The sequence below is a fragment of the Diadema setosum genome, chromosome 15 (assembly GCF_964275005.1).
Source record: "Diadema setosum chromosome 15, eeDiaSeto1, whole genome shotgun sequence".
In the NCBI taxonomy this organism is placed as follows: domain Eukaryota; kingdom Metazoa; phylum Echinodermata; class Echinoidea; order Diadematoida; family Diadematidae; genus Diadema; species Diadema setosum.
In genome coordinates this window covers 24,870,206-24,897,067 of record NC_092699.1, presented here as the reverse complement: position 1 = coordinate 24,897,067, position 26,862 = coordinate 24,870,206, and the positions used below count along the sequence as shown (strand labels likewise).

At 39.6% G+C, this 26,862-nt stretch overlaps 1 protein-coding gene across 1 annotated transcript; it reads right to left on the bottom strand.

Annotated features, from left to right (window-relative positions):
• Positions 1-11,310: 11,310 nt before the first annotated feature.
• On the bottom strand, positions 11,311-20,581 carry LOC140239251 (peroxisome biogenesis factor 2-like). Its single transcript, XM_072319128.1, has 7 exons — positions 20,471-20,581; positions 18,253-18,330; positions 17,438-17,500; positions 16,616-16,822; positions 13,119-13,271; positions 12,034-12,288; positions 11,311-11,409 (listed from the first exon to the last, which is right to left on the bottom strand). The coding sequence occupies exons 1-7, from the start codon at positions 20,498-20,500 to the stop codon at positions 11,311-11,313; spliced, it is 885 nt and encodes a 294-aa protein (XP_072175229.1). The 5' UTR covers positions 20,501-20,581.
• Between the last annotated feature and the right edge of the window lie 6,281 nt (positions 20,582-26,862).

The window sequence follows — 26,862 nt, the reverse complement described above, 5'->3', positions numbered from 1 at the left end:
ACAGAGACTGACAGATGTTACTAACTTTGTAAATCAATCATCCTCAGAGTATTGCTCAGCTCTACTTGGGCTCCATGCTTTCTCTGGCTGTGACTCAACTAGTGCATTCAAAGGCATAGGCAAAGTGAAACCCATAAAGCTCATGCAACAGGTACGTGTCTGACAGCCTGTGTGCAGCACCAGCAGAGCAGTACAAGCAGCTGAAGACCCGCTTCACTGCTCTTCCTGCTTCCCAGGAGACTGCTCCAGCTCCTCAGCCTGCTCAGGCCACGTCGGCTCTACCTGTCTTCCAGCAGTCTCAGCAGTCTCCGCAGTCACAGCAGTACCAGCTTTTCCAGCAGTACCAGCGGCAAGCTCCTCAGTACCAGCAGTTCCAGCTGTCTCAAGGTGACCAGCAGCCTCAGCAGAGCCTGAGTTACACTTCCTCTGCTTCTGCAGGCCAAGCTTCTGGTGAGCAGCGCTTGTCGGCCTCCACCTTCACCAATCTTCTCAGCACAAGCAAAGATGTGCTCGACAGGTCCATCAACCTCATTGACTTCAGATTTGACAGCCAGCTCTTGACGGACCCCAGCTCCAACAGACCCAGCACACAGTCGCTCAACACACCACCAGCTCATGGGCTGTGTGACCAGGCCTAAGAGAAGGCTCACATCAAAGCCAAGTAGTCTAGGAAACGACAAGATTGGTTGAATTTTACACAGATATGGAAGATGGTCAACAAATCAATTTGATCTGCACATAGGCAATACACTAAGGAATTGACTGAAAACGGAAATATTAAGAACTTCTGGCGGAACATACAGTCCATAAGGAAAGATAATGTGGGTATTCATTCTTTGAAGGTTGACAATCAACTTCTCACCTATAACCAGGATAAAGCTTGTGCTCCGTCAGATCAGTTTGAAAGTGTCAAAGCTCCTATCAAACCATCACCGGAAACCCTTTTCCTGAGATGCTGCCCATAGTCATTGACACTGAAGAAGTAAGAAAACTGCTGCTGAACATCGACACTTCAAAGACTGTTGGACCAGACGAGATCCCAAACCATTCTTGACATCGCTTTTGTCAATGCGTATGCTGTGTATCAATCTATGTTTGGTAAGATGCCCCTCATAAAGTTCAGCCGAAAAGTCACAATGGGTCTCCTAACCCTGGCAAAGCCAATGCCATCGGCACCAAAGAGGGGAAGGCCTTCATCTCCAGGTGCTGCCCAACCGCCTCCAACCAAACTTGTGAAAAGGCGCAAAACCGGTTCAGTGTCCCGGATGATGTGAGAATGCAAAACGTGGGTGTCCACATGCCGCAGTTTGTGGCTGAGCGTGGGAGATGTGAATGTTGTTCAATGAGCAAAGTAGAGTCCCGACCCCACAGCAAATGCTCCACTTGCAAAGTTTTTCTTTGTGTGAATGAGAAGAAGAATTGCTTCTACACATATCATTGCAAGTAGGTGTGCATATCCTGCATAGAGTATGTCACATAAAGTAAGCATGACAATGCAGGTTTAATTCTAACATGTTAAACGAATAATTGTTCTTGTAATACATTAGCACAAGTTATGTGTAACTTTTTGATCATGTCATGTCTAAAGGGTAGTACATGACAGTATTTTATGGTACACTGTACTGAGTTTGCAATTAAATCAGCTTCAGACAAAACACATGAAAACCACTTAGTAATCAAACCAATGGGAATGGACCAGATAATTGAATATTTTACACAATTATTTTCCTTTCACCAAGATGATAGCACTTAAAGATAAACTTGCTTCATATTCCATATCATTGATATTTAATTATAAAGATTCTCAAATCGCAACTACATGTACATCCCTTGTAAGCATGCTTATTCAATCTTGAGTCGCATTTGGTATACTTCTTAGATATCAGTTGCAATTTTCAGTTTGTATCATGATCGTGGCAGTTGTTACTAATTTCAGCACATTTGTTATTATGTCTTTTACAAGTTTACTATAGTAAGTCTTTGCTATGTAAACTATGCTTAGCTATGATGTACAGCGTAAACCATGTTTATTCAACGTATGTTACATAAGACATGCGCAGCTGCAGCAGCATGCCATGCGGTACAAAAGTTTTAATCATTGCACAAGTATATACTTGTTTGCAAATTTACCATAATTTCAAGACTAATTTTACATATTTTAAGGGGAAAATATGTTTCTATATTGAGTTTGTTGATTAAAAATAATACAATTTCATAAAATTGCAGCAGTGGAATCCGTTTATCATGAATGCATTTGTATTTGAATGTATGAGAGAGTGGGAAAGGAACGGGACTTCAAAGTCCCAGTGACCATAACATCCATGCTTCATAGCCTGTCGGGACTCATAAGTCCCGTCACTAATTAACGGTGTTCATTAATCAATCAAACATTCAAACATGTTTTTCAAGCATTTTTTGTAATATTTGACCTATGAAAAACCTTTAAAAAAAGTTAGGACTGAAATGAGAAATTAATTCTTATTTTGGTCATGAAAGGGTTAATATGTAACCTAAGCTTTTCTGACATATCATCTTCATTTTTTTTTTCTTTTATTTATAATTTCATTATTGGTGGTTTGGCAATATGCTATTGTATCGGGGTGGCAATATTTAGCTATGATGCCATTGTCGTAGTATTCATACTACCAGATTTATTTAGGATTCTGTGCCTCCTATAATGCTTTCCCTTTGATTTGGTTTCATAGGAAGAAGCAAAATCGAGCAAAATCCAGCTTGACTTTTAGATCCCAGCCTGTTTCAGAAGATTCTCATCAACCACAAGTGAAAGTAAGTACTAGATTGTTTTTGAGCGCATGATTATTACACTTTTTGGTGGGAGAGGGGATTGATGTTGTTCAAGGGAGCAAGACTTGTGTACCAATAAAATTTCTGCTTGCTAAACACTGAATTGGGTGGATATCTTATACGAGTCAAGTCAACAATCACAGTGCTCAAAGTCATTTGTTCCATAGGGAAAGAGAATGATTTCAAGATACACTTTTAGATTTGCCTCAACCATAAAGCACACTGTGTAGTGTGGACCTCCCATGCTGTCTTGTAACAGCCAAAGAAAAGTTGATATGATTTAGCAAATAAGTAATTAACCTACCTGGTTTTTCTACTAACAGATTGTCATTTTGTTTCTTACAATAATGAAATCTGTGAATATTTGGAAAATTGCTTATTCCAAGTGTTTATACCAAGTGACAAATTTAATCAAAATATCTTCACGCAAGGCCACTCATTCTCAAAATAATAATGATGATATGATTTCATATTACAGAACAGTGAACAATATGAACGGTTTATATTTGTGATTTGTTTCCTGTCTTGCATTGCATGCAGATCTCAATGTTTACTGGAAAGAGATCAGCAACAAAAGATGTGCCAAAAGAATGGATTTCTGCAACTGAGGCTATCTTCTCTGGAGATGACAGAGCAGCGATCACTTTGGTGCTGCAGATGGAAACAGGAAAAAAACAAACAAACTGCAAAACTGTGTCATTTCTGATTTGTTTCCTGTCTTGCATTGCATGCAGATTTCGAAATTTATTGGAAAGACATCAGCAAGAAAACATGTGCCAAAAGAATGGATTTCTGCAACTGAGGCTATCTTCTCTGGAGATGACAGAGCAGCGATCACTTTGGTGCTGCAGATGGAAACAGGAAAAAAACAAACAAACTGCAAAACTGTGTCATTTCTGATTTGTTTCCTGTCTTGCATTGCATGCAGATTTCGAAATTTATTGGAAAGACATCAGCAAGAAAACATGTGCCAAAAGAATGGATTTCTGCAACTGAGGCTATCTTCTCTGGAGATGACAGAGCAGCAATCACCTCAGTGGTGCAGATGGAAGCCACAAAAAAAAAAAAAGAAACTGCAAAATTGCATCATATCTGAGGTCAAAAGAGAGACAGATAAACTTTGCAGGCTGAGCTCAAACTCCACTTCCAGAATTTCAAAAGTTTATGCTCTGCAAAGGTTTAGTTTGCAAGAAAATCAAACTGAACTGGAAGATAAGACACCGCTCTTCAAGTCAGTGCTGGAGGCTTCATCCGTGAGTGGCCGTATGGAAAAGAATGTGACGAAGACAAAGGAAATTGTACTTCCAAACATGATATTGGCTGCTGGGATTGTTCTAAACAGTAAAAACCAACAAATGAACACTCTTCAGACCATCAATTGTTTGCTACTCAAAAGCTCAGGTGCCAGGGAAAATGTAATACCCAGGCTCAAGTCAAAGAGGCCTCACATTGTCTTATCCAACAACTTTGGAAAGGCAGTCGCAGTGTGGGGAAGACTTTGACAGCAGTGTCAAAGGCTGGGCAAAAGCAGTGCACGACAGCGACATGATTGAGAGAAGACTCATAGAGGAAGGAGATTTGGATGGCCTGAGCTCACACAATGCTGCAAGGACTGACAAGAGATATCAGCTGGCAGTGGATAATGTTGATGTAATTGTATATGCACGGCGGCCAACAAAGGCACACTTTGGACATGACTATTTTTCGTTGGGTGCGCAATCTTGTGGTCATCGCAATCAGAAAATCTGCGCCCTCTCTTCGTTTGTCGCAAAATGTCGCACCAAGGAACTAGAATTATCACTGAAGGTGAATACCCCCGCCCCTAGTGTTGCTCTATAGTACGTGATGTCATGAGGGCAATGACGTTAAAGGGTACCAACACAAAAAAAATCAAATTTGATAGGTGAAAGACCTCTAAAATAAAACCCAATGATAGTATTAACTCTTTATACTTCAAAATATTATAGAAAATATATCAATTTCATAACTAGCGCTTATGGAACTAAACCCCTTGTTAAGTTCCGTAAGCGCCTCTTCTGTGTGTGTGCGTCGGAACTATGCGTGTCTGTCTGGAGCACGTCTGGAGACAGTATCGAAGAAATGATCGCGTATCGTGTATCACAAAGTCTGTGACCAATGCATACACTGCAGCTGGAATTCCCACTGACTCGGTGCATCTCTCATCCCGCTCACGGATTTGCGAGCTCCATTTCCAACCCCTCGACTATAAGTACGTGTCACATGCCTTTGCTATTGGCAGCGGAAAGCGAAAGTCATGTGGCAGAAGACGCCTCAATCCCAACGCTATTCCTACTAAATTCACAGTCAAACTCATCACCAGAAAGACTGATCAGACGACTAAGCAGGTAGGTTTTTTCCCTATCAGTTATTTTGTTTCTACACAATCGTCAATACATTTACTTTAGCCCAAAACCTAAAGTTTAGGCTTTTGGCATGTTTGTAATTGTAGAAGTCTATTTAGTCCGTGGGCCACAGCCTGTGTCTCGGTCGCTCCTCTCCTATGTATATACACACAGTCTGTGGTCTCTCCATTCCCTACGTATGCCAAACTTTTGTCCACGATTTTCATGGCCACTCTATGTACAAAGGCTATGGCGATGACTTCCAGGGTCAACCCCAAACATTCACGCATTTACTAAATAAATGATAGTTTAAAGCACAAATTCTTCAAGTCTAATCATAATATAATCGAAACACCGCACATGCTTTCGACGTTACGTACGTACGTGTGCAGTTTTTTTCGCATAATTTGGCTTCTTTGTAGTACACTCCGCACATGCCTTCCACGTTACGACAAGTTAGAGAGGTCCGAAGCCTGAATGTAGGTGCGCTTTTTCAATCTTTTTGTTCATGTTTGAATAATTTAAGATAATTTAAACTAGTCTATGGAATGCTTTTACGTAATTAGACTTGAAGAATTTGTACTTTAAACTATCATCTATTTATGTGTGAATGTTTGGGTTTACCCTGGAATTAGAAACCGTCGCCATAGGTTTGTACACAGAATCCCCATGAAAATCATGGGGAAATGTGCGGCATACACAGGGAATGGTGAGACCACAGACTGTGTAGAGGAGAGGAGTCTATCATGTGGCCCACGCCACGGACTAGCTCATGAGTAGCTGTAACCATGACTGTCATGACTGTTCATTTTTTCAAAACCTCCCTTCAATGATTTTTTGTTAATTTTAACCCTTTTTTTTTTTTGCAAAATTGAAAGATTTAAGGTGCCCCTTTTCAATGACTCTTTTAATTTGAATAAAATGTAATATAAAAGTCTATTAAATATCTTCATGATGTGCGGGAGTACCTGCAAAAGGCTGCAACGTACACTAATTTGACAACTAGAAGTAGATCTAGTACAGTGAAACCCCGTTATAACGAGTTCGGTTATAACGAGGAACCGCTTATAACGAGGTGATCGCATCGGTCCCGTTTTCCTTTGCGTGCAAACCTATGGCAGAACGAATCAGTTATAACGAGTTCGGATATAACGAGATTCCGGTTATAACGAGGACATTTTCGGTGCATCATGATAAAGAAAAACATAAGCAATTTGATCGGATACAACGAGGTTCCATTTCTTGACCTGCCGCTTTCAAACACGCGACGAACGAAACATTGAAAAGCGAATTCACGCTATCCCCGTTTTATACATAGTCTGTGTAGAACGCAGTAACAGTGCACAAAATGCCCGTTCCGTCTCAATCTCTATCATCTGAAGCGGGAAGACTCGGAAACAAACATGTGTCAGTCCCGCCGTTATTCTTCTTTACCACCCATTATCAGTGACGAATAACCGAGTACCCGTTCCTTCCATGTTTCTTCTAAACCACAAAACACAATCATAATCATTCCATTTTCTTTTTTTGCGAGATTCCATTTCTTGACTTGCCGCTTTCAAACACGCGACAAACGGAACGTTGAAAACCAAATTCACGCTATCCACGTCTCTTTCCTGTTTTGCAGAGGAGTTCATATATTCTTCTAAACCGCGCGATAAAACACAGAAATACCTTCAGATGTTCCTACTATTAAGTTATTGAATAAAATCATTCGATTCGGTTTTTCGAGAGATACGCGTGCATGATATTAGGTCAGACCACAGCGCAACGAGAAAAAAAAAAAATATAACGCATTCAAAAACTTTTCATGTAGAGACACCTGTGGCCAAAATGGACAATAGTATTGGATTGCGCGTGTAACTCATCATTATATCCTTTTCATTTTTAGTTTCGACTTCCAGTTGTTTTGCTGGCTTGTAAATATGAGTGTCTATGATTAAAGCCGAAACAATGAGTGAAATCAGAGCGATCCCGCCGGATGACAGTAGCGTAAACATAGTTGTCTACTTGAGTCGGTGTTTAGAAAAAGAAGCAAACGCACTTACCAGTTTGAATAGATCTGGGATTGTTCATTATCATGTAACAAATGATAATATAAATATATGAGTGTGTACGATTAAAGCCGAAATAACTAATGAAATCATCGCGATCCCGCTGGGTGACAGTATATAGCGTAAAAATAGTTGAATAGCGCATGTTAATCTACTTAATTGAGTTGGTGTTCAGAAGGAAACAAACGCATTTAACAGTTTGAATAGATCTGGGTTTGTTCATTATCATGTAACACTGCATTTCATAATGAAGATTTTTCTTTCTTTCAGAATGGTCTATGAGGTACAGATTTGCGTAAAAAGGATCACAACCTTCCAAATTCAACACTGTCGCATATTTTTAAAGAACGGGTTTTCAAAATGCGAAGATATTTTCGGAAGAAAATAAAGAACGCATTTTTTGATCCCTTCCGGCGCAACGATCATACATTGTATATATAGGATTACAGCCGAAATGATTCATGAAATCATCGCATTCCCGCTGGGCGCCAACAGCGTAACATACCTCGCAAGTTACGATAAACAACGCATGTTACTCTATTTGCGCTGGTGTTTAGAAAAACTTAAATGCATTTTATACAATCTGATTTTGTTCATTGTCATTTTACACTGTACACTGTATTTCACAAACAAACAAAAAAGATTCTTTCAGAATGATTCGATACAAGAGGAAGAGATAGGTGTAGAAAGAATCACGAATATGATCCTGCCGCGTAGGCCTACTTCTCAAGAACATAATGTGCAACTATTATGCGAAGAGATTTTTGGAAGAAAAATAAAGAATTAACGTATTTCAGCCCCTACTTTTTTCCAACTTTTTTATGTATCAATTCACAAATAATTTCCCTTTATTGTCTCAGTAATAACGATCAATAGTTGTGTAATATCAACGCAAAGGATGTTCTTAAAATTGATTGATGGGTATGACGTCATGCCTATGTTTTTCTTTGTTTTTGATGCGTACGGTTATAACGAGGTACCGGTTATAACGAGGTAATATCGCCGGTCCCACGGACCTCGTTATAACGGGGTTTCACTGTAGTACGGAAAACCACACAGCGCGCCGTGCCCTAAGGCTGCCTTCTTCCGCTCGGTCCTGGATCGACAATAAGGACGGAATCGATATGCCAGTTCCTGATGATTCCACGTGGCAAGAAGATGGCTCCCTGCTTCATGTCACAGTGCACTGCATTGCTGGTCATGAAATAATTAAATGGCATTCACAACCCCTCATAGGAAAGATGGGGGCCGGCAATCTACAGCTGGCAGCTGCATCCTTCTTTGCTGGTGCAATTTACAGTACAACATCAAACATCTTCAGTTTTGCCAATGTAGCATTTATTTGGGAATCAACTTATTTCAAAATTCAAAGCGGGTATTTGCTGCCAAGTGTCGACTCCGCATACCTCTCCCATCAGGCAGACATCCTTTCCTCTGTGACAACACCACGACTGGCTGGTGATGGAAGGTGCGATTCACCAGGCCACAACGCGAAGTTTTGTATGTACAGCGTGATGGACTTAGATACAAACAAAATTGTCTCTGTTAAGCTCTTCAAGTCAGTGCTGGAGGCTTCATCTGTGAGTGGCCGTATGGAAAAGAATGTGACGAAGACAAAGGAAATTGTACTTCCAAACATGATATTGGCTGCTGGGATTGTTCTAAACAGTAAAAACCAACAAATGAACACTCTTCAGACCATCAATAGTTTGCTACTCAAAAGCTCAGGTGCCAGGGAAAATGTAATACCCAGGCTCAAGTCAAAGAGGCCTCACATTGTCTTATCCAACAACATTGGAAAGGCAGTCTCAGTGTGGGGAAGACTTTGACAGCAGTGTCAAAGGCTGGGCAAAAGCAGTGCACGACAGCGACATGATTGAGAGAAGACTCATAGAGGAAGGAGATTTGGATGGCCTGAGCTCACACAATGCTGCAAGGACTGACAAGAGATATCAGCTGGCAGTGGATAATGTTGATGTAATTGTACATGCCCAGCGGCCAACAAAGACAAACTTTGGACACGACTATCATTTTTCGTTGGGTGAGCAATCTCGTGTATCATCGCAATCAGATAATCTGCGCCCTCTCTTGGTTTGTCACAAAATGTCGCACCAAGGAAAAAGGAACAGAGGCCAGACTACTATTGGTCAAGTGAGGGGGACGACACCTGTTCATCAACACTAACCGATTACGGGACTACTGTATGTCCAGTCAGTCAGAAGAGCACACGCTGTCTACTGCTTGCTTCCAACTATGCTGAAGTCGTCTCTTCAATAGAAACAATAACTCTCCAAGCTTACAATCAATCGGGCTCTGTAACTTGCACTTGGGCAATGAACGACTTCACTGAAATACGTCATCACCAGCCAATCAGCTTAAAGCAGTTGTTAGGGGGCGGAGCTTATGAAAATGCCGCACAAAGCCCTTGCTCAAGCTGTGCAGTAAAACTTGACCAGCCGAAAAAAACAAATGCCTACAAATTATCAAATATTTCTCACTTTTATGGTAAGCGTGACACCTTGATACTAGTGGTAGATATATCCCTGTGGTTTCCGATCAACCCAAAATTAAAATTTCGATATATATATATATATATTTTTTTTTTTTAAATACTTACCTCAACTAAAATCTAATTTTTCTCGGCTATGGTGCCAGCAACTTGTGACTGCTTTTGATGTGACGGGTCACAAATAGGCTTCAGACAGTGTAGTATCTGTGCCCTCAGGACTGTACCATTTATCCAATTAGAGAGAGTTACTGTAATTATTTTTGGTGTGCTTGAAAAATGGGACATAACGGGAATTTTCTTCCTCAAGAATTTTGTCTCATCACAAATGAGAAACCAGTGGTAAAAAAAAACATGCATTTTTGAGCCAATTTGGATTTGAATCTAGACATAATTTTAGTTACAGAATGGACAAACATATGAAACATCTATACGAAAAATGTTATAGAAGGAGTTACATTTGGACTGTTGGACAAAATCATTTTTTTTTCAAAATTCCCCATGACTACCATTTATCAGGCAATAAGGCTTTCCCCTAAGGCTTAAAATAGCATTTTATGCATGTACATATAATCATATGCCAGGAAAATCTTCTGCAATATCTCACCTTAAATATGAAATTGTTGTATGGCATTTTGTTTGTTTGTTTTGTTTTGTTTTGTTTTTGTTTTTTTAGGTTTGGTGATGCATGGTTACATTCATGAACTTTGTTCAACTTGGTTATAGGATTTGGAGTAGTGACAGTGACTGTGGTAATATCACTTTCATATTGGTGGTTGCTACTTTTTGTTTTGTTTTCTGACAAAGTACTCACATTTTTATGTCACATATTGTAGGGTGCAAATTTAGCACTTGAACTGTGCCTTTTCAAACACAACATCCAAAACCCTTTCCAGGAATCACATGGTCAGACGTTTCCTCTCTTAAGGTACAGTGTTTAACAGATTGTTTTTCCATGGTTCTGGACTTCATGAATATTTGCAATGTACATATTCGACCTTTAAACTTTTTGACCTCTGATCCAAGACAAAAATCACAACAATGACAAAGTAGTGAATCTTTTTGTTGTAGTTGGTGCTAAAAGGAATTGAGATTGAATTCATGATGACTGTTTTTTGTTTTTATTTGTTTGTGATATTTCAAAGTTGTCCCATTGCATGCCGTTAGAGGGATTCAAGGTCCCTTTATTTAAACTGACTCATATTTCTATAGTGTGCCAGATGCAGGGAAATTTCTCAACCATAAACCACAGATTTTTTAGACTCTCATGTTCATCGCCATCCCTCAGATATTATCACTTTAAAATCTCAGTAGTGCATCTTTGTATGGTCATATGCACAATACATCAAGTTTCCTTGAGAGCCTCAAGTTGTGATCATAACAGAAATCACATAAAATAGTATACAAAACAGATGGACTGTCACACAAAGAAGTGGCTACAATTCCTGCCTCAAGCACCAATGCATGGCTTATGCACCAGAACTTGGTGTCACTGACATTAAACACTTGGTGAAGAGGTTGCCACTATCGCAAGATGAGTTGAGTGTCTCCACATTATCCTGGATGGGAGGTTGAACCTGTGCTACCTGACTCCACACACCACTGGATGGATGTTGCTGGCATCGCGCACAGGGTGTCCACAGCTGGGACAGGCAAAGGATGGATCTGCCTGGTAATTACTCTGTAAAAACAAACAAATAACAAAAAAATTTGTCAACTCCTAACCCTATTTTCACATCCATCCTTAACCCGTTGAGGAGGAGTCCAAGCATACTCGAGCAAGTGTCTATGGGAAATGCGTGTTGTAGCAAAATCAAACCGCCCTCAAAGGGTTAACATTTAACATGCCAAGTCTCTGTATGTCTATACCATGTGACCTTAACCTAAATGCAATTAAATGCAGGTAGCCCTACCCCAAGGATCCTTTAAACCCTCTTCCAGTTTCTACAAAGCATTTGCCTGCTTTTAGCATTTACCAAGAAATAACAAACTTGCTCAAAAGTTGTACATGACTGAAGTGACTGACATTTCAACGTCTCATCAGCAGTTAGAGCCGCAGCGAGTCAGTTACAATTATCCGTGGCAAAGCACAAAATCATGGATGTGGTATAAGAGCACCAGAAGAGATGATGATGCAGAAGGAGAAGAGGAAGAGAAAGAGGATGGAAAATGAGGAGATGGAGGATGAGAAAGAAGGAAGAAGGAAGAGGAGAAGGAGAAGGGGATATTAAAATGTACAAGGAAAAGAGAAAAAAAGAGGAAGCTGAAAAATGTGGTAAGTATTTCCCCTTCACAAACAACTCACATGTAAACAATAATAGCAAAAGATGTGTTGGCACCCAATCTCCTGTGGACAAGTGGGCCAGTCTCCACACACTGCACACTCAGTATACTGGGACCGGGATCTCTCCCTCCCTTCTGGCCTTGATATCCCGCTGCCTAGCAACCGACGGCGCAGGAAGTTGCGGATGCGGTGGACGTTGATGAGCGGGAGGAGGAAGAAGAGGAACTCGGCAAAGCCATGCCACAGGAGTTCACGGGTCATGAACTCAAACGTCACCTGCCAAATTGAAAAGATCAGATCATATCAAATTCCACATACGATTAAGTGCACTGATATACCAGGTAGAATGTACATGAATATTATGGTCAAGGACATAGTACAATAGTGTATATGTGCATTATGTATTGCATTGTTTGAACTTCCATTTGTTCACCATTTAATGTTAGTTCACTACTGGACAACATAGTCATTTCTTTATCTGGTAGCAAAATAGTTGAGTTGAAAACAATAAGAACTCAGGTCACGTTTATATTGCAGGCTCATGTTCACGAAAAGAGATTTCTACAGTAAGTTATATTACTAAAGCTGTTATTTCTACTATTCTGGTATAGCAAACAAGATTCTGTAACGTAACTATAAGCTCTAAATGTCTTCACTGACAAAATAATGCTTTTCATCATTGAGCTGAACTACTTTATTTTTTTTTAATGATATTATGCTCTTGACAAACAAATCTTACATTGTGTCTTTGATAACTGGTTATCATTACAATTCTCCATTCTCTTTCACTGTTTTCTCTGCTAAAGAGTAACCAACCTCAAATAACATCACTGTCTGCTGCACATTACATTATCAGCTTTGATATTGTATATCTTCACTGTAGGTGAACAAAATAGCAGTTCTTGATCTTGGGAAAACAAAGGAGGAATTTCATATTGGCATCTTATCATTAAAATGCAATTCAATGTCTGAAAAAGCAAATTAGCCTTATCATCAAAATCTATTAAACCCATCACTGCTTATCTATGAAAATTAAAAGTGCAATGCATTGCCACTCCAGTCAGACTGATTTGTGAACTCTACAAACGATGTTTCATTTCCTTTACCTGTCTCACTGACTGAGGGTGTGCAAATCTTGGAATGATGCCCAATACCCTCTCAAGGAGTGTTGGGTAGAAACCTTGCTGGAGAAACACAAGAAAGTTGACCAGAGAAGCCACTTTTACCAGTCTCTCCAGCCAATGCACAAGCTTCCAGATCTACACAGTGAAAACAAAACAAACAGATAAAGGTGTCAAACAAAAACAAAGAACGAAATACACAAACAAACAAACAAACAAACAAACAAACAAATGATTTTGATGGAAGACATCAAGTGCATTCTGTAAAGTACTTTCAAAGGATGTAAGTAACCACTTGGGACTAAATTTGTATTCTGATTGCCATGCTTGGGTGGATAGATGGTGCTCCTTAGCTTTGTTTGGTGGTTCATCCATGGAAAGGAACACCCTAGGTCCACAAGAGTGTGCTACTATAATCCATATGCACAAGACTTTCTCTGCATGTACTTCCCACTTTTCTAGTCTCCCATTTTAAGAGTGCATAGAAACAGTCCTAAAGGTATGATTTGATATGCAAGAACAGAAGGGTTTCAAAATTATTGTTATATGATCATTATCATTTTGTTATCATCATTATTTTAATTTTCATTATCATTATTATTATCATTATAATTATCATCATTGTGACTACTATTATCATAATCATTATTTCTATATTCTTACATTTAAATTTTTAGAATAAATAAGATGCAGTTTGATATTTAGGGAAGTTTGGAAAAAAGTGTCACAAGATACATTCACATCTTACAGGATTACATTTCAATGTATTGAGAGAAGTGCTTGTAAGAGATCTTTTTGGGAATATATAATATTCCAATGATTCAAATCAAACTTATAAGAAAATGCAACATCATTCATCTTTCTGAAGTCTAAGGATGCACCTAGAAATCAGCAGTCCCCATGCTATTACAAGTTCTGCCACCCAATTTCATCAGATTTGCATTTGATATAATGATGCGAGCATTCATTTTGGGGCAAATTTGAATGATCATTGACCCTGCGTTCACATTGGTCCCCGCGATGCGGGGAAAGTCCCGAGCTGTGGGACTTTCTCCTCAAAAACCATAATGTGAACGCTCGCTGGGACATGTCCCCTCGTCCCCGTGAAGCAAGTCGGGTACGGGGACAAGATTTGGAGGGGAGAGTGACCTTGGGGCGCAATTGATAGCGTCCAGCTGTGGTCATCAAATGTGCGCATGCGCTATGCCTGGATTCAAGTGGCAGAGCTCGCTCCAAGCCCCAAAATGCCCCCACAGCTCGGGGACAGATGAGATACCAATGTGAACGGTCAGTCGTAAAAAAGATAAGATCTCTTATGGCTGTCCCCGCATCGCGGGGACCAATGTGAACGCGGGGTGAGATTAACATTCAAAAAGCTAAGTACTTCATTCAATTTAATTTCATCAGCATTTGAATTTGTGATTGTGTCACATAAACATGTAAATAGTGCGTTCAAATTAAAAATGCACATGAAACGCATTCTAACTCGCACCAGCACAGCCGTGATTACCGTTAAGGAATTCAAATTAACGAATAGGCAAACATTTACAGCATCTGAGCAGTGTTTTTCATTGCAGCTCATGTTCTTTGTATATTCTCCATCTGTTTGAATAATTAATGCAAACGTAATGTGCCCAGAAATGAGACTCTTGTCTTCTACTGAAATTTCTCACTCCTCTGATGAACAACAGTAGACACAACAACTCATATAACTCCTGTTCCAAACATTCATTTATACATGACTATGGCAGCAGCTCCAGGACAGTACATGAATGTCTTGAATACAGACCGAGCTAGGTTGGCAGAGGCATTTGATAATCAGCAAGACTACCTAGAACTGGCCGACACTCTTGGAATAAACAGGTCTATGGCTACATCGATTGTAGCGAAGTATGTGGACACGGGCAGGGTCGAAAAGTTACCAAGGGGTGGGGCCCCAAAATGTGAAAATGGATGCCAACATGCGCAACTACTTGGAGAACATCATAGACGATAACCCACATTTAACTCTTCAACAAATGAAGGGAAGTCTTGAGCGTAACCTCCCGACAAGCCTGCAGTCTCAACGATCATCTGTAGCCAGAGCACTGGATGGGATACTGTTAACACTGAAGATGGCAGAGGACGTCCCAGATGCCAGGAATGCCCCACGCGTACTCGACCAGCGTCAGGAACATGCTGAATGGTTTCTTGAGGACGGAGTTGTGGGAAACTGTACCTTCATCAATGAAGCAGGTTACATACAATATCTGGACAAGGCATACACGAGAGAGGGCTCTGTGGTATGTTGCGGTTAGAAGGGTGGTGCATGGACAGCGAGGTCGAAATTGCAACATGACCTTCACGGTGTCCACTGTCGTTGGTCTTATCCACCACAGAACTGCATTTCAAACTGTGACAAGGGAGAGCTTCGAGGGTTTCCTTGCTGAAACCATCAACGAATGCAACCAACTGTTCCCTGCTGAGGATCCACTGTACCTCATCTATGATAACGCAAGACCCCATGTCCGTGCCCAGCTGCCCGACGGAGTAAACCCTGCAATACAGCTGACGCTACTTCCTCCCTACTCCCCCTTTCTAAACATGACAGAAATGGCACACTCGGCCTTCAAGGCCACCGTCAAGAGGACCTTGGCACAGCCAGCGTGGCAGCCCCATTTCGGGGACAGGCAAGCAGCTCACGATGCCAGGGTCAACCTGCAGCAATGGCGCTGTGACATCCCGAGAGATGCTACTCTCCAGAAACTCAATGCCATTACATCCGAAAAGCGCACTCAGTGGTACAACCACTCTCAGACGTACATGCCAAGGTGCCCGGCGCGTCAACAGACCGATGGCTGAAGAGACTGAGACTGTACATCCAAATTATGAATAATTATGTAAAAGAAAGAATATCCTAACGCAAAGTATCTCACACACATTTCAAATCTCAAATATGACTGAAAACAAAATCTGTAATACAACTATATCACACTTGACATATCGATGTTCTCATGTGATCTCTCATTATACAGTAATATGTTGGCAAAGTCAGAGTTTAACCATTCTGTAAATGTTATATCCATTTGGATGGGGGAAAAATATAGTGAAACTAGTCGAATAAAGCACCCCTGAAAAAAAAAAAAAAAATGATGATGAAATTGAAATAATAACACTGAATGTTAATGAATTTGCCATTCATCAACGTAAAAAATGAGATTAAAATTGGTACTTGGGACGAAATTGAACGGCTATCCAGCTGTCGCGAAATTATATGAATTACTCCCTAAATTGAATGAAATAAAATCTAAAAGGAATGACATGAAATGAATTTGAATGATCAAAGAATGAAAATGGACTGTGAGAGCACAGCACTGATTAAAATCGCTTGAATTTGAACTCCCTGTCATTATACAAATCTGATGAAATGGGCGGGAAAACCTATATCAAGCTCTACGCTGGATGACATTACAGCATCATGGCAACCTGCACTGCACACCTACCACCTGAACCCTTTCGCTGCTCCCAGTCATCTGGGAGATGTCCATGCTCCGCTCCTGGAACCACTTGCAGCCTATGAGGAGCAGCGCAAAGAGGATCTTTTGCTTCCTACCCAACACCTCTGACCTTTGACCCGTGGGCAGAGTGTGGGTGTACAGCATGTTGAGCATATGCTGACCAAGAGTGGCTCCAGTCCCACGGACAGAAAACTGGGTAAGGAAAAGAGAAGAAGAAATATAAGGGCACCATACATAACGCAAATCTTTGGTCTACAATTGATTCCTTAAAAACCTCACATCAGTATCTGAAGGGTAAGTGATATCCTGTTTACCAGACTGAACAACAAGAGTGGCTATCAATATCACACAAGTCACACCCCTCATCAACTTGACACCAAATGCACCATTAAATCATAGAACACTGAAGTAGATTCATTCATTCTTTTTCTATCACAGTGTCCATACCTTTGTTCCAGGATCAAAAAAAAAAAAAAAAAATGATGCTTTAAGCATTTCTGAAAGAGGAAAGGTGTTCATACGTATCTTTCTAAATATGAGGGAGAAAGAAGTCCAAACTTGATATGATACCTGAACAATTAGGATTTCAGGTTAACACATACTATGCAATATTCATAAACTTTTTAGCACTACTAACTGGGTAATCAGACATAAATTACACAATTGTACATTGACATACATTTAACTGTGTTGTTAAAAACAATTCAACCATACCTGGAGTGATACATTTGTCAGAAGAAGCCAATTTAAACTACATGTATATTAAAATGGCACATCACCATACAGAAAAACAAAACAGAGACTCACACGCCATATGAGAAGTCGCAGTAAAGCATTCAACTCTGGATCAATCTTTGACAGCACTCCAGGCTAAACAGATTTCAAAGGAAAGATTTCAAAGGGAAAAAATTCTGATCAGGTTAGAAAAAAAAATATGTCAATTCACAATAATGATGTGAGACTTAGACAATTTAAATACCTGTTCTTAAATATAACTTCGGATTTTTTCAGACAGGCAGGGCAACATAGGCCTACATGTACTTCATGATGTCTGTGTCACACTGGTATATGCACTGGACTAGAAATGCATTCAATCACGCCTTTGTCTCAAGCTGTGGTGAATAATATGGCTATTGACTAGCTTTACTTCTGCACCTTTTAAAACTCTTCCAATAGATTGCCATCATTGGTTACTCTTTAATTCTGGGTGTACTGAAATCATCACATATCATGGGGGGGGGGGGGGTGGCGAAAGGGTGGAGCTTTTCTTGGGATCATATTGGGATGCTAAGGTAGATATGAACTCTTAAACTTGCATAATTTTACACACAAAAAAAAGTATGACCATATAATGTTTAAACCATCATGAATCCAACAGGCATATGTACATATACACACAATATATAATCAAAATGTATATACTCTTCTCATTTTTTTTTAACATTAAACCATCATCTTGACTTGACAATGTTTGAAGGAAAGATCAATATTCTTAGTCTAACGTGCCCCTGTGTTTATTTACGGTCTGAAAAAAAAAAAAAGAAGTAATTTCAGTTGCTGCTCAGCACAAAATGAGAATGCAGGAAAGCATCAAAATACAGAAATGGAAATGAAGTCATTACCTGAAAGAACTGGAAAGCCTTTGTAAACTGTGTCCTGAGGAGGATATGTATCTCATCGTCAAGCTGATGAGCATCCAGCTGTAGGTCAGAATAAAATGTCAAAGGTCAAGTCACTTTTGAGATCTCATCACGCTATAACTATACACAGCCCTGCCACTTTACACAAGTGTCTTTGCATGGCATCTGGTCAGGCTAATCAAGCTAGTGAGCATGTAGCAATGTCATGACATAAAATGTCAAAACTTAAATTTCATTATGAAGTTGATGAGCACCTTTTGCAGTGTGCGAACCCCTATCTACAGACAGGGCTTCATTCTACGGTTACCTATTTGCCCTTAAATTTACTGGTCCTGAAATTTTTTTCAACTGGCCTTGATAATGTAATTTTTGTTATTCTACCTGTCATGTTTGACCAGTAAATTAAGCAATCCTTGAAAAGTTGCTGGTCCGACAGTGATTTTCACTGGTCTGGGACCGTCAGACCAGTGCCAGTGTGCAGCATTGCTATATAGACTATAACACCATGTCTACCTCTTGCTGAAATCTTGCGCAGCAATGTTTCCTATGTGACTTGCGCATGTTCAGTGTATTATAGACCCCTAAAAATAGTTTCACTTACTTAGCAAGTAATGCCAAAGGTGATAAAAATGGATACGTATTATCATAAAAAATGCTTTGTCTCTTTCTCATTATTACATTATAAAGCAGCCTTTCTCCAGCATGCTGCGCACCAACCAGCACTACAGATCTGGTGGAGAAAAAAAAATGGAACAAACACTCTTGCCAAACCAAATCTAGTGTTAGAACCCTAATTGCAATAGTTGATGTGACAAAGATCTAAAGGCCGTGTCACACCTTTCGGGGAAAGCTACTCTGGCCTGTTGTGAGAAGGGATTTTCCAGCACGGAGGAGAGTCACTCGGAACAAGTTTTGAGCAAGCTCAAGGCCTTGTCATACCGTATCTGGGGAAGTTTTGTGGGTTGACTTGCGGGGAAACAAATTTGCTACCCAGAGCTCTCCACAGTTGGTCTGCACCTGGTCCGCACCTGACAGTAACTAGCACATATCTCGCCCGTAGTTGCGCGGAGGTGCGTATGCAAGTCCGATTTACCTGCAGCCAAGTTTTGAGCATGACCAAAACTTTTTCCGGGTGAGTCGCGGGGATTGCTCGCAGAGGTCCATGCAGAACACCAGTAGGAGGCCCTTAGCAGCAGCAACTCGCAGGCAATTCTCACACAGGTACTTCGCAGTCCCTGTGTATGCAGCCAAGATAATGACATTCTGTGGGACTTCTACCATTCCTTCAGAGGAATTCCTTCACTGAATTGTCAGCCCCCAAGCACCTGGCATGCAGGTCACACAGAATACCCGCAAGTAGAACTCTTAAAAGTAGAATGTGTCCAGCAAGTAAGACGCATGGAAAACTTGCCCAAATCCTTGTCCCCCTTCAGAAATTGTCTGGTATGCTGGAAAATCCCCAAACTCAACAAGCTTGCCCGGAAAGGTGTGACAGGGCCTAAACATGGTTGCGGGTAAAAGGATTTGCGTGCGCACCTCCAGGCAATTATCTTGGGTGAGATTCGTGCTAGGTACTGTCTAGCCCGACCAGACGCTGTTAATACGCTACCGGTACGCGAAGCTACGTATGTACAGCGGCGACTGGGCTGTGTATAGTTAGGTACTGTCTAGCCCGACCAGACGCTGGAAGTGTTAATACGCTGTGTTGCTACTACATACAGCGACTGGGCTGTGTATAGTTAGGTACTGTCGTGACTCATGTGCGGGTCATCAGCAGCAGGGATCGTCGACCTCCGGGTAGTAAAAATTGCTCTTTGCAAGTCGCACGCAAGGCTTGCCTGGAAAGGTGTGACACGGCCTTCAATCTAAATGAAATCATTCTTCAAAAACTGTTTCAGAAGTTAATCAATAAAATTTACCAAATTTCTCCTTTTTTAAAAATCTCATTCCATTCCTCGGCTCACCCCTTCTCTATGCCTATGGCTTCAAAAGCATGAAAAGAACATTGCAACTTTGATGTCTTTGAGACATTTGTTGGTCCCATGAAAAATTTTATGTTCAGCTATAAATATAAATAAAATGCAGGCGAGTTCACATAAAACTGTCATGCAAATTACAGTTTTACAATGGCCTCAATGCAAACATGAAAGCAAATGTGTATTCTCATTGCATACGAGGTTACTGACACGTAGGCCCCTACCTGGTTCACGCGCAATACGCTGTGAGACATGGTTGTAAAATCAACTTTTAGTGCTTATGATTTCACATGCCAATACAAACTAGCGAGACGTCAAGATATTCAGAAGTTTGCGCTATCCACGACACCTTTCACCACAGCTATCACAGTTGAATTTCCAGTCACAAAATCAGACGGCAACTTGATACACAGCAGCAGTCTTCAGCGTTCCTGTACGTGTATCTGCCCGGACTCTTCCCGGATAGTGACCAACGATCGTCCGTTGCGATTACGCGATCAGCGAGTATTCTACACCCCCCATCCAAGTGTTCAGCTAGCTCACATGCCTTCCTCCCGAACCTGTGCGTCACCAGACAAGTTCGACCCAACAATATACACGGCCAGAAACAACTCGGCACCGCAGGTAGCAGATGATTCATCTACTACGTGTAGAGCAGTGTACACGATTTCCCCTTCTTTCAGTACCGGTACGTGTAATGTATAACCAAGGAATTATCACAGAACGGTCTGCGATAACTCCTTGGTACATGTATAACATGTTACACTGATCAATGCATCATGTGGAGTCATTGTTGTCACACAAAAATCATTTGCTCATGAGAATGATAATAATAATAATAATAATACATACAATTTCTATAGCGCCGTTCTCCACTTTGATTAAATGCTCAAGGCGCTTTACAATAGGTACATCAAAGCAAACAGATTGAAAAATACAAGTACATCACAGTAATAGAAGAAGATGAAGAAGCAGAAAAAAAAAGACATGAAAGTCTGTCTTCAAAAGACACTGGTCTTCAAAATGCACTGCTAAACAGATAGAATTTTAAATTACTCCTGAAAGATGTTATAGATCGAGCTTGAGTCTTTCAGCTCACGAGGAAGTGAATTCCACAGTGTTGGTCCAGCGTGAGCGAAAGCACGTTCCCCCCAAGATTTCCTAGAAAACGGAATATGTAAGAGACCTGAAGTTGAGGATCAAAGAGTTCGTGAAGGTTGGTATTGACGAAACAAACAAACATTGTAATCAGGAGCTGTTCCCTCAATAACATGATAAACCAAAAGAAGTACCGGTATCTTAAACCGAATTCGGTCCTGTACAGGCAACCAATGAAGACTCTTCAGGATAGGTGTGATATGACTGCGTTTACTTGACAAAGAAACAATACGTGCAGCGGCATTTTGTAGCTTTTGTAATTGGGCAATTTGCGAGTTTGGTAGATTGAAAAACAAACCATTACCAAAATCAAGGCGTGAAGAAATAAGTGCATGAACAAGTTTTTCCGTGGCAGAGCGAGTCAAATACTTGCGAATTTATAAAACCAATATTGCGCAATTGATAACGGACTGATTTAGAAATGTTGGTGATTTGATCGGACATAGCCATGTGAGAGTCAAACATAACACCCAGATTGCGACATGACTTTGACAGAGGAATATCATTACCTACAATCGAAATACAATTAATATCCAACTTATTCAAGTGAGATTTAGAACCAAACAGGATAAATTCACACTTGCTGTGGTTTAGAAACAATGAGTTAGACCTCATCCAAGCATCAATATCAATGATGCAATTTTCTAGACAGCGCAGTGCATGAGATGCTTGGATTTGATGTGGTGGAAAAGATACAAAAACTTGTATGTCGTCTGCATATAGATGATACCGAACAGAATGCCTTTGAAATATTTTCCGCAGACCGATCAAATAGATAGAAAAAAGGGTGGGCCCACCAACAGAGCCTTGAGGTACACCACAGCCTAATGGCTTTGAAGACGATATGACACCATTCAAAAGAACAGACTGTGAATGGTGTGATAGGTATGATTTAAACCATTCGAGAGCTTGTCCCTGGATACCCAAACTTCTAAGTGTATTGACAAGAATTCTGTGATCTACAGTGTCGAAGGCCGAAGACAGATCCAACAAAACCATTGCTGTGACGGATCCGGAATCCATTTCCCTTAAAATATAACTAGAAACATTTATCAAAAGGGTCTCCACACTATGGTGAGGGCGATAAGCCGACTGTAAAGGATCGAATAGACCATGTTCCAGCATATAGTCTGAGAGTCTCGAAAACACAACTCTCTCTAAAATCTTGAACAAAAATGAAAGATTGCATACAGGACGATAACTTGTCAATGATCCTTATCCAATGAAGGTTTTTTCAGCAAAGGACGGATCAGACCTTTCTTTAAAGAGAAGTATAAGAACTCTTGGCTATGCATGTTTTTTCTTCAGAAAAAAATAATTGTGACTGCACAATTTCACATTTCCCCGTTCTATTTCCCGCTGAATGTCTGTCTGTCTTTCAGTTTACACCTTCAAAAACTCTCTGTAAATAAGATTATCACACGCACCACTTTCAACAAAACACTAGAATTGACTTGCTTGAATTTACAATATTTACAGATTTTATTGTCAACATTATTGTCAAAAAACAAGATATTTTCCAGTTATGTTTTCCTGCATGCAAGGCGGATTGCAATGCAGCTTATTGGGTACATGTAACAGAAAAAAAGGACGTGAAATATTTGCACATTGCATGGTATAACACAGAATACAAGTAACAGTTGGACAGAACTTCCAGTGTACCACACAAATCCATTATATGGATCTCACCTATTACACAAAAACACACAAAACAAGAAGTAATCAAACTGAACATTAAACAACATTTTACACTGCAATGTCAACAATACATGCCTCCACTTGCAAAGCTGCATTAGATCCAGGTAATATGCACTGTACACCATGCTGACATTTTGATCATACATAATCATGATCTGCACTACTGCCCTCTGATGAATGTCACTCACTTTGTCACATTACACGAACAACTTAAACATGCATTTTTCGCATAAATTACCTGAACGGCGAACAAAATTTTGCCCCTAATTGAATTGAATTACCTTGTCATGCAGAATGATAAGCTAAACTTGAGTTATCAAAAGACATTTTAACATAAAAGATTTGCACTGACCTTTGAACCCTAACTTTCCACTGTTGAAAATAAAGTGTGTATCATCGTATCCTTTCACACTTCATCCTTGTACAAGGGTGTATGTGAATCTGATCTCTTGTTCTGAGGTATAACTACAAGTAATAAAGCAGACTGCCACCAAGGTGCAGACACATTGAAAAACAAACAAACAAACAAACAAATAAACAATATGTTGCCACTGTTGTGGAGGCATAAAAACAAATGGTAAGACATACACTTCAGCTAAAAATCCTTCAAGAAGATGCATGTCGGTTGGCTATACACGTTTGGCATCTGTTCTCCATTGCTAACACAACAAAGACACTCCTGCGATAGTTTCACACTGAAAGAAGGAAGAGAAAAATCATAATCCTCACATTTTTTTGAAGACTGTTTTGAAGCCATCTATGTGCACATAAGAGAATCAGTTCTTGCACACAAACAAAACTGCATGACCACATGATGAGTTAGCAAGATCATGTTTACCCCGAGAGTTGTCATGACATGTGTATATTATTATAAGAACAAACTTTCATAGATCAAGTGCAAATTAAATATATGAAAGCAAACCATTCCTATTATAGCAATACAGAAAAATCACACACAGAGAAAGGTTCCCCTTTCATCCTTGTTTCAGAGATCAGCTTTCATACATAAAGAACAATTGATCCTTGAGGGTATTGCTTGGAAGATCAACTGTAGTTCTATTCTAAAATAAGCAATGTGATTATATAAGGCAAGGATTGGTTCACACAAGGATTGTTACATAACTCAACTATCTTAGCAGCATTCTATGCCATAAAGGCAATGTCTGACATATTGTAACCAAGTCTGCTTGGTAATGTCTGACATATTGTAACCAAGTCTGCTTGGTAAGTCTTGCAATGAAGAAAAAAATAAAAACTTGAAAAGCACTCTGAGAACGCAGACCTCCGCCAAGCACATTATGCTGATAATGGCCTGATTTCCAAATACTAACAAATCCTTCCAAAAATTCCAAAACATTCCTGGATCAAGATCACTACCAAAATTCAATCCTCTGTTCCTTGTTTTGAGTTGCTTTGCAAATAAACAAACCAATGCCAGCAAAAAAAACCTCTTTGGTAGAGGTACATGTAACACGCAAACATACACTGTATAAACAAAAAGCTGTCTTAAAACATGCATACAATGTACAGGCGGAGAAACAGCTACTTCCATATTCAGCCTACTGTATCTGCCTCCTGAAACAGTGATAATAGTAACAGACATACTACTGATCATCAACAGGCCCATTTCATTGTTGTAACATATATGGTATACATAAGTTATTGGGCTCGTACATGCCAAGGTTATCCCTATGTAGGGCAGTTACAACATGTCATTCTTTGCATGGAAAATCTATATCTTACAGTATACTCATACACATACACACTCTCTCTCTCTCTCTCTCTCTCTCACGCTCTTTATACACTTACAAAAATGTATTCGGACAATTACTGCACACAAGTTTGGCAATTATAATGCAATCTATACTGAACAGAATCTACCTCTATCTACAACTTAACTTACAGGTGTAACCAGAGATTTCACCTGTAATGACACTGTTGCAAGGATCCATTCAGACAAGAATCTGATACAAAAATATATTGTTATTTACTCAAATGAAAATGTTACAATCAAATTTCAATATGCAGTAGACACTACAACAAATATTTTGAGATATTTGCCCATTTTCATAAAGCACAAGGAGCAAAAACTGGCCACATATAATAGTTGTAGTTACTATAGATATCAAAACAATCCATCAGCACTGAAATGAAAATGCATTTCTTGCCATGGTAGTTGGAAATACGACTAACAAGAGTGTTAATCTTTCTGAGAAATTAGGACCGGAGATCTTATCACACAACTAAAATAAGTCCTTATTGCTACAAAAAGAGGGTGCAAAGGAAAGTTTAACACTGTATGCAGAAAACTATAAGAGCATACACCTAATCATTCAGTACTGTATTGTGTTCATCAATTTGGATTAACTATTTCATTATTGCAACATCTGCATTGAAATACATACGGAACATCTTTACATTTAACATTTGGTCATTTGTATACATGGAGATAGTTGATGGCAGGCAGCTACATTAAATTTTGTATATATGTGAACAAATTTAAATCAAATTTGACTATCACGTGCAATTCTTGTCCGGTCTACCTCATAAAGCGATTAATTCACATGTACCGGTACATGCAAGCATACATCGGCAGATTAATTGTGACATACAAAGCATCAAAAATGTGGTAATGATTTTTTCACATTTCAAAGAGCCACTATGAATATCAGAACAAATAGGTAACATTTACATTCCATCAATGCGCCATCATATTTCATTGACTATAATTCCATGTCACAGTTTACATTTCTTTCATCAGGTCACTTTGGCAGACTTCAGGTCAATTTCAAACTCTAGCACTGAAGTACTTCTCAGTGTCGTATCTCTTTCTTTTTTATTTTTGCCTTTCTGTTTCATTTCATCTCTACATCGTGTTTATCAAATAAAGATAACTTTGAACGCATGAATTGAGGTCATGAACATTTCAAAGACACTCAACCGACACCAATCTACGATATAAGTCTAAGAAACAAACAATGTTCTACAAAAATAGACTTGCCATGTAACTGTACATATCACAACAGAAAATATATCTTTGGGCAAGATGTAATACACGGCACGAGTCTACTCATGCCAATTGATGACCCTTTTAAGACTATTCACAGAAAAGCAGAAAGCTATTTAATATGTAACCTTAATGAAAGATGAATTGGAGTTTTCATAATCACCACATTTCTTCCCTAAGTATTATTTCTTCCTTAAGTTAGTAACATCGATAATACATGTACCAATCACTCATATGTCACTTGAAGTAATGGCTTGGCCCAGCTTAATATCAGCAAATTAAAGGCAAGGTATCAAAATATTGAATGAACTGATGATAAAGCTGTAAAATACCCTTTATCCAGATTATAGACATGCAATTTCCTTCCACATCAGTGATACGGCAAACACCTAGAGCAGTAGTCATTTCTTCCACAAATTATCAATTACTCTCACTGAAATAGTATAAATTCTACATTGCAATTGAATACAAACCAATAAGTACCACATGATGAATATAAAGGAAAACAGAAGCGAACTATACTGTTTTACAGTTTTAGATTAAAGGGATAGTATAGTTTTGTTGAGATCGGGCTTCAGATCTTTTCTTTTTCTTTTAGTGAGATAATGAGAAACTACTAATGAAATATGAAAAAGCATATAAGAGGAATTCAAAGAATGTTTGATGAAAATTTGCTTTGAAATGCCTGAGATGGCCAAAAAAAAAGTGGTCCTAATGAAAGGTGGGAGACCCACCTTTCATTAGGACCACAAC

Coding starts and splice junctions, on each gene's coding strand:
- LOC140239251 (XM_072319128.1), bottom strand. CDS start 20,500: ATGTCTCACAGCGTATTGCGCGTGAACCAG. Junction 13,272..16,615: donor GCAGCGAAAGGGTTCAGGTG/GTAGGTGTGCAG, acceptor TTCACTGTGTAG/ATCTGGAAGCTTGTGCATTG. Junction 11,410..12,033: donor TTTGCTATTATTGTTTACAT/GTGAGTTGTTTG, acceptor TTGTTTTTACAG/AGTAATTACCAGGCAGATCC.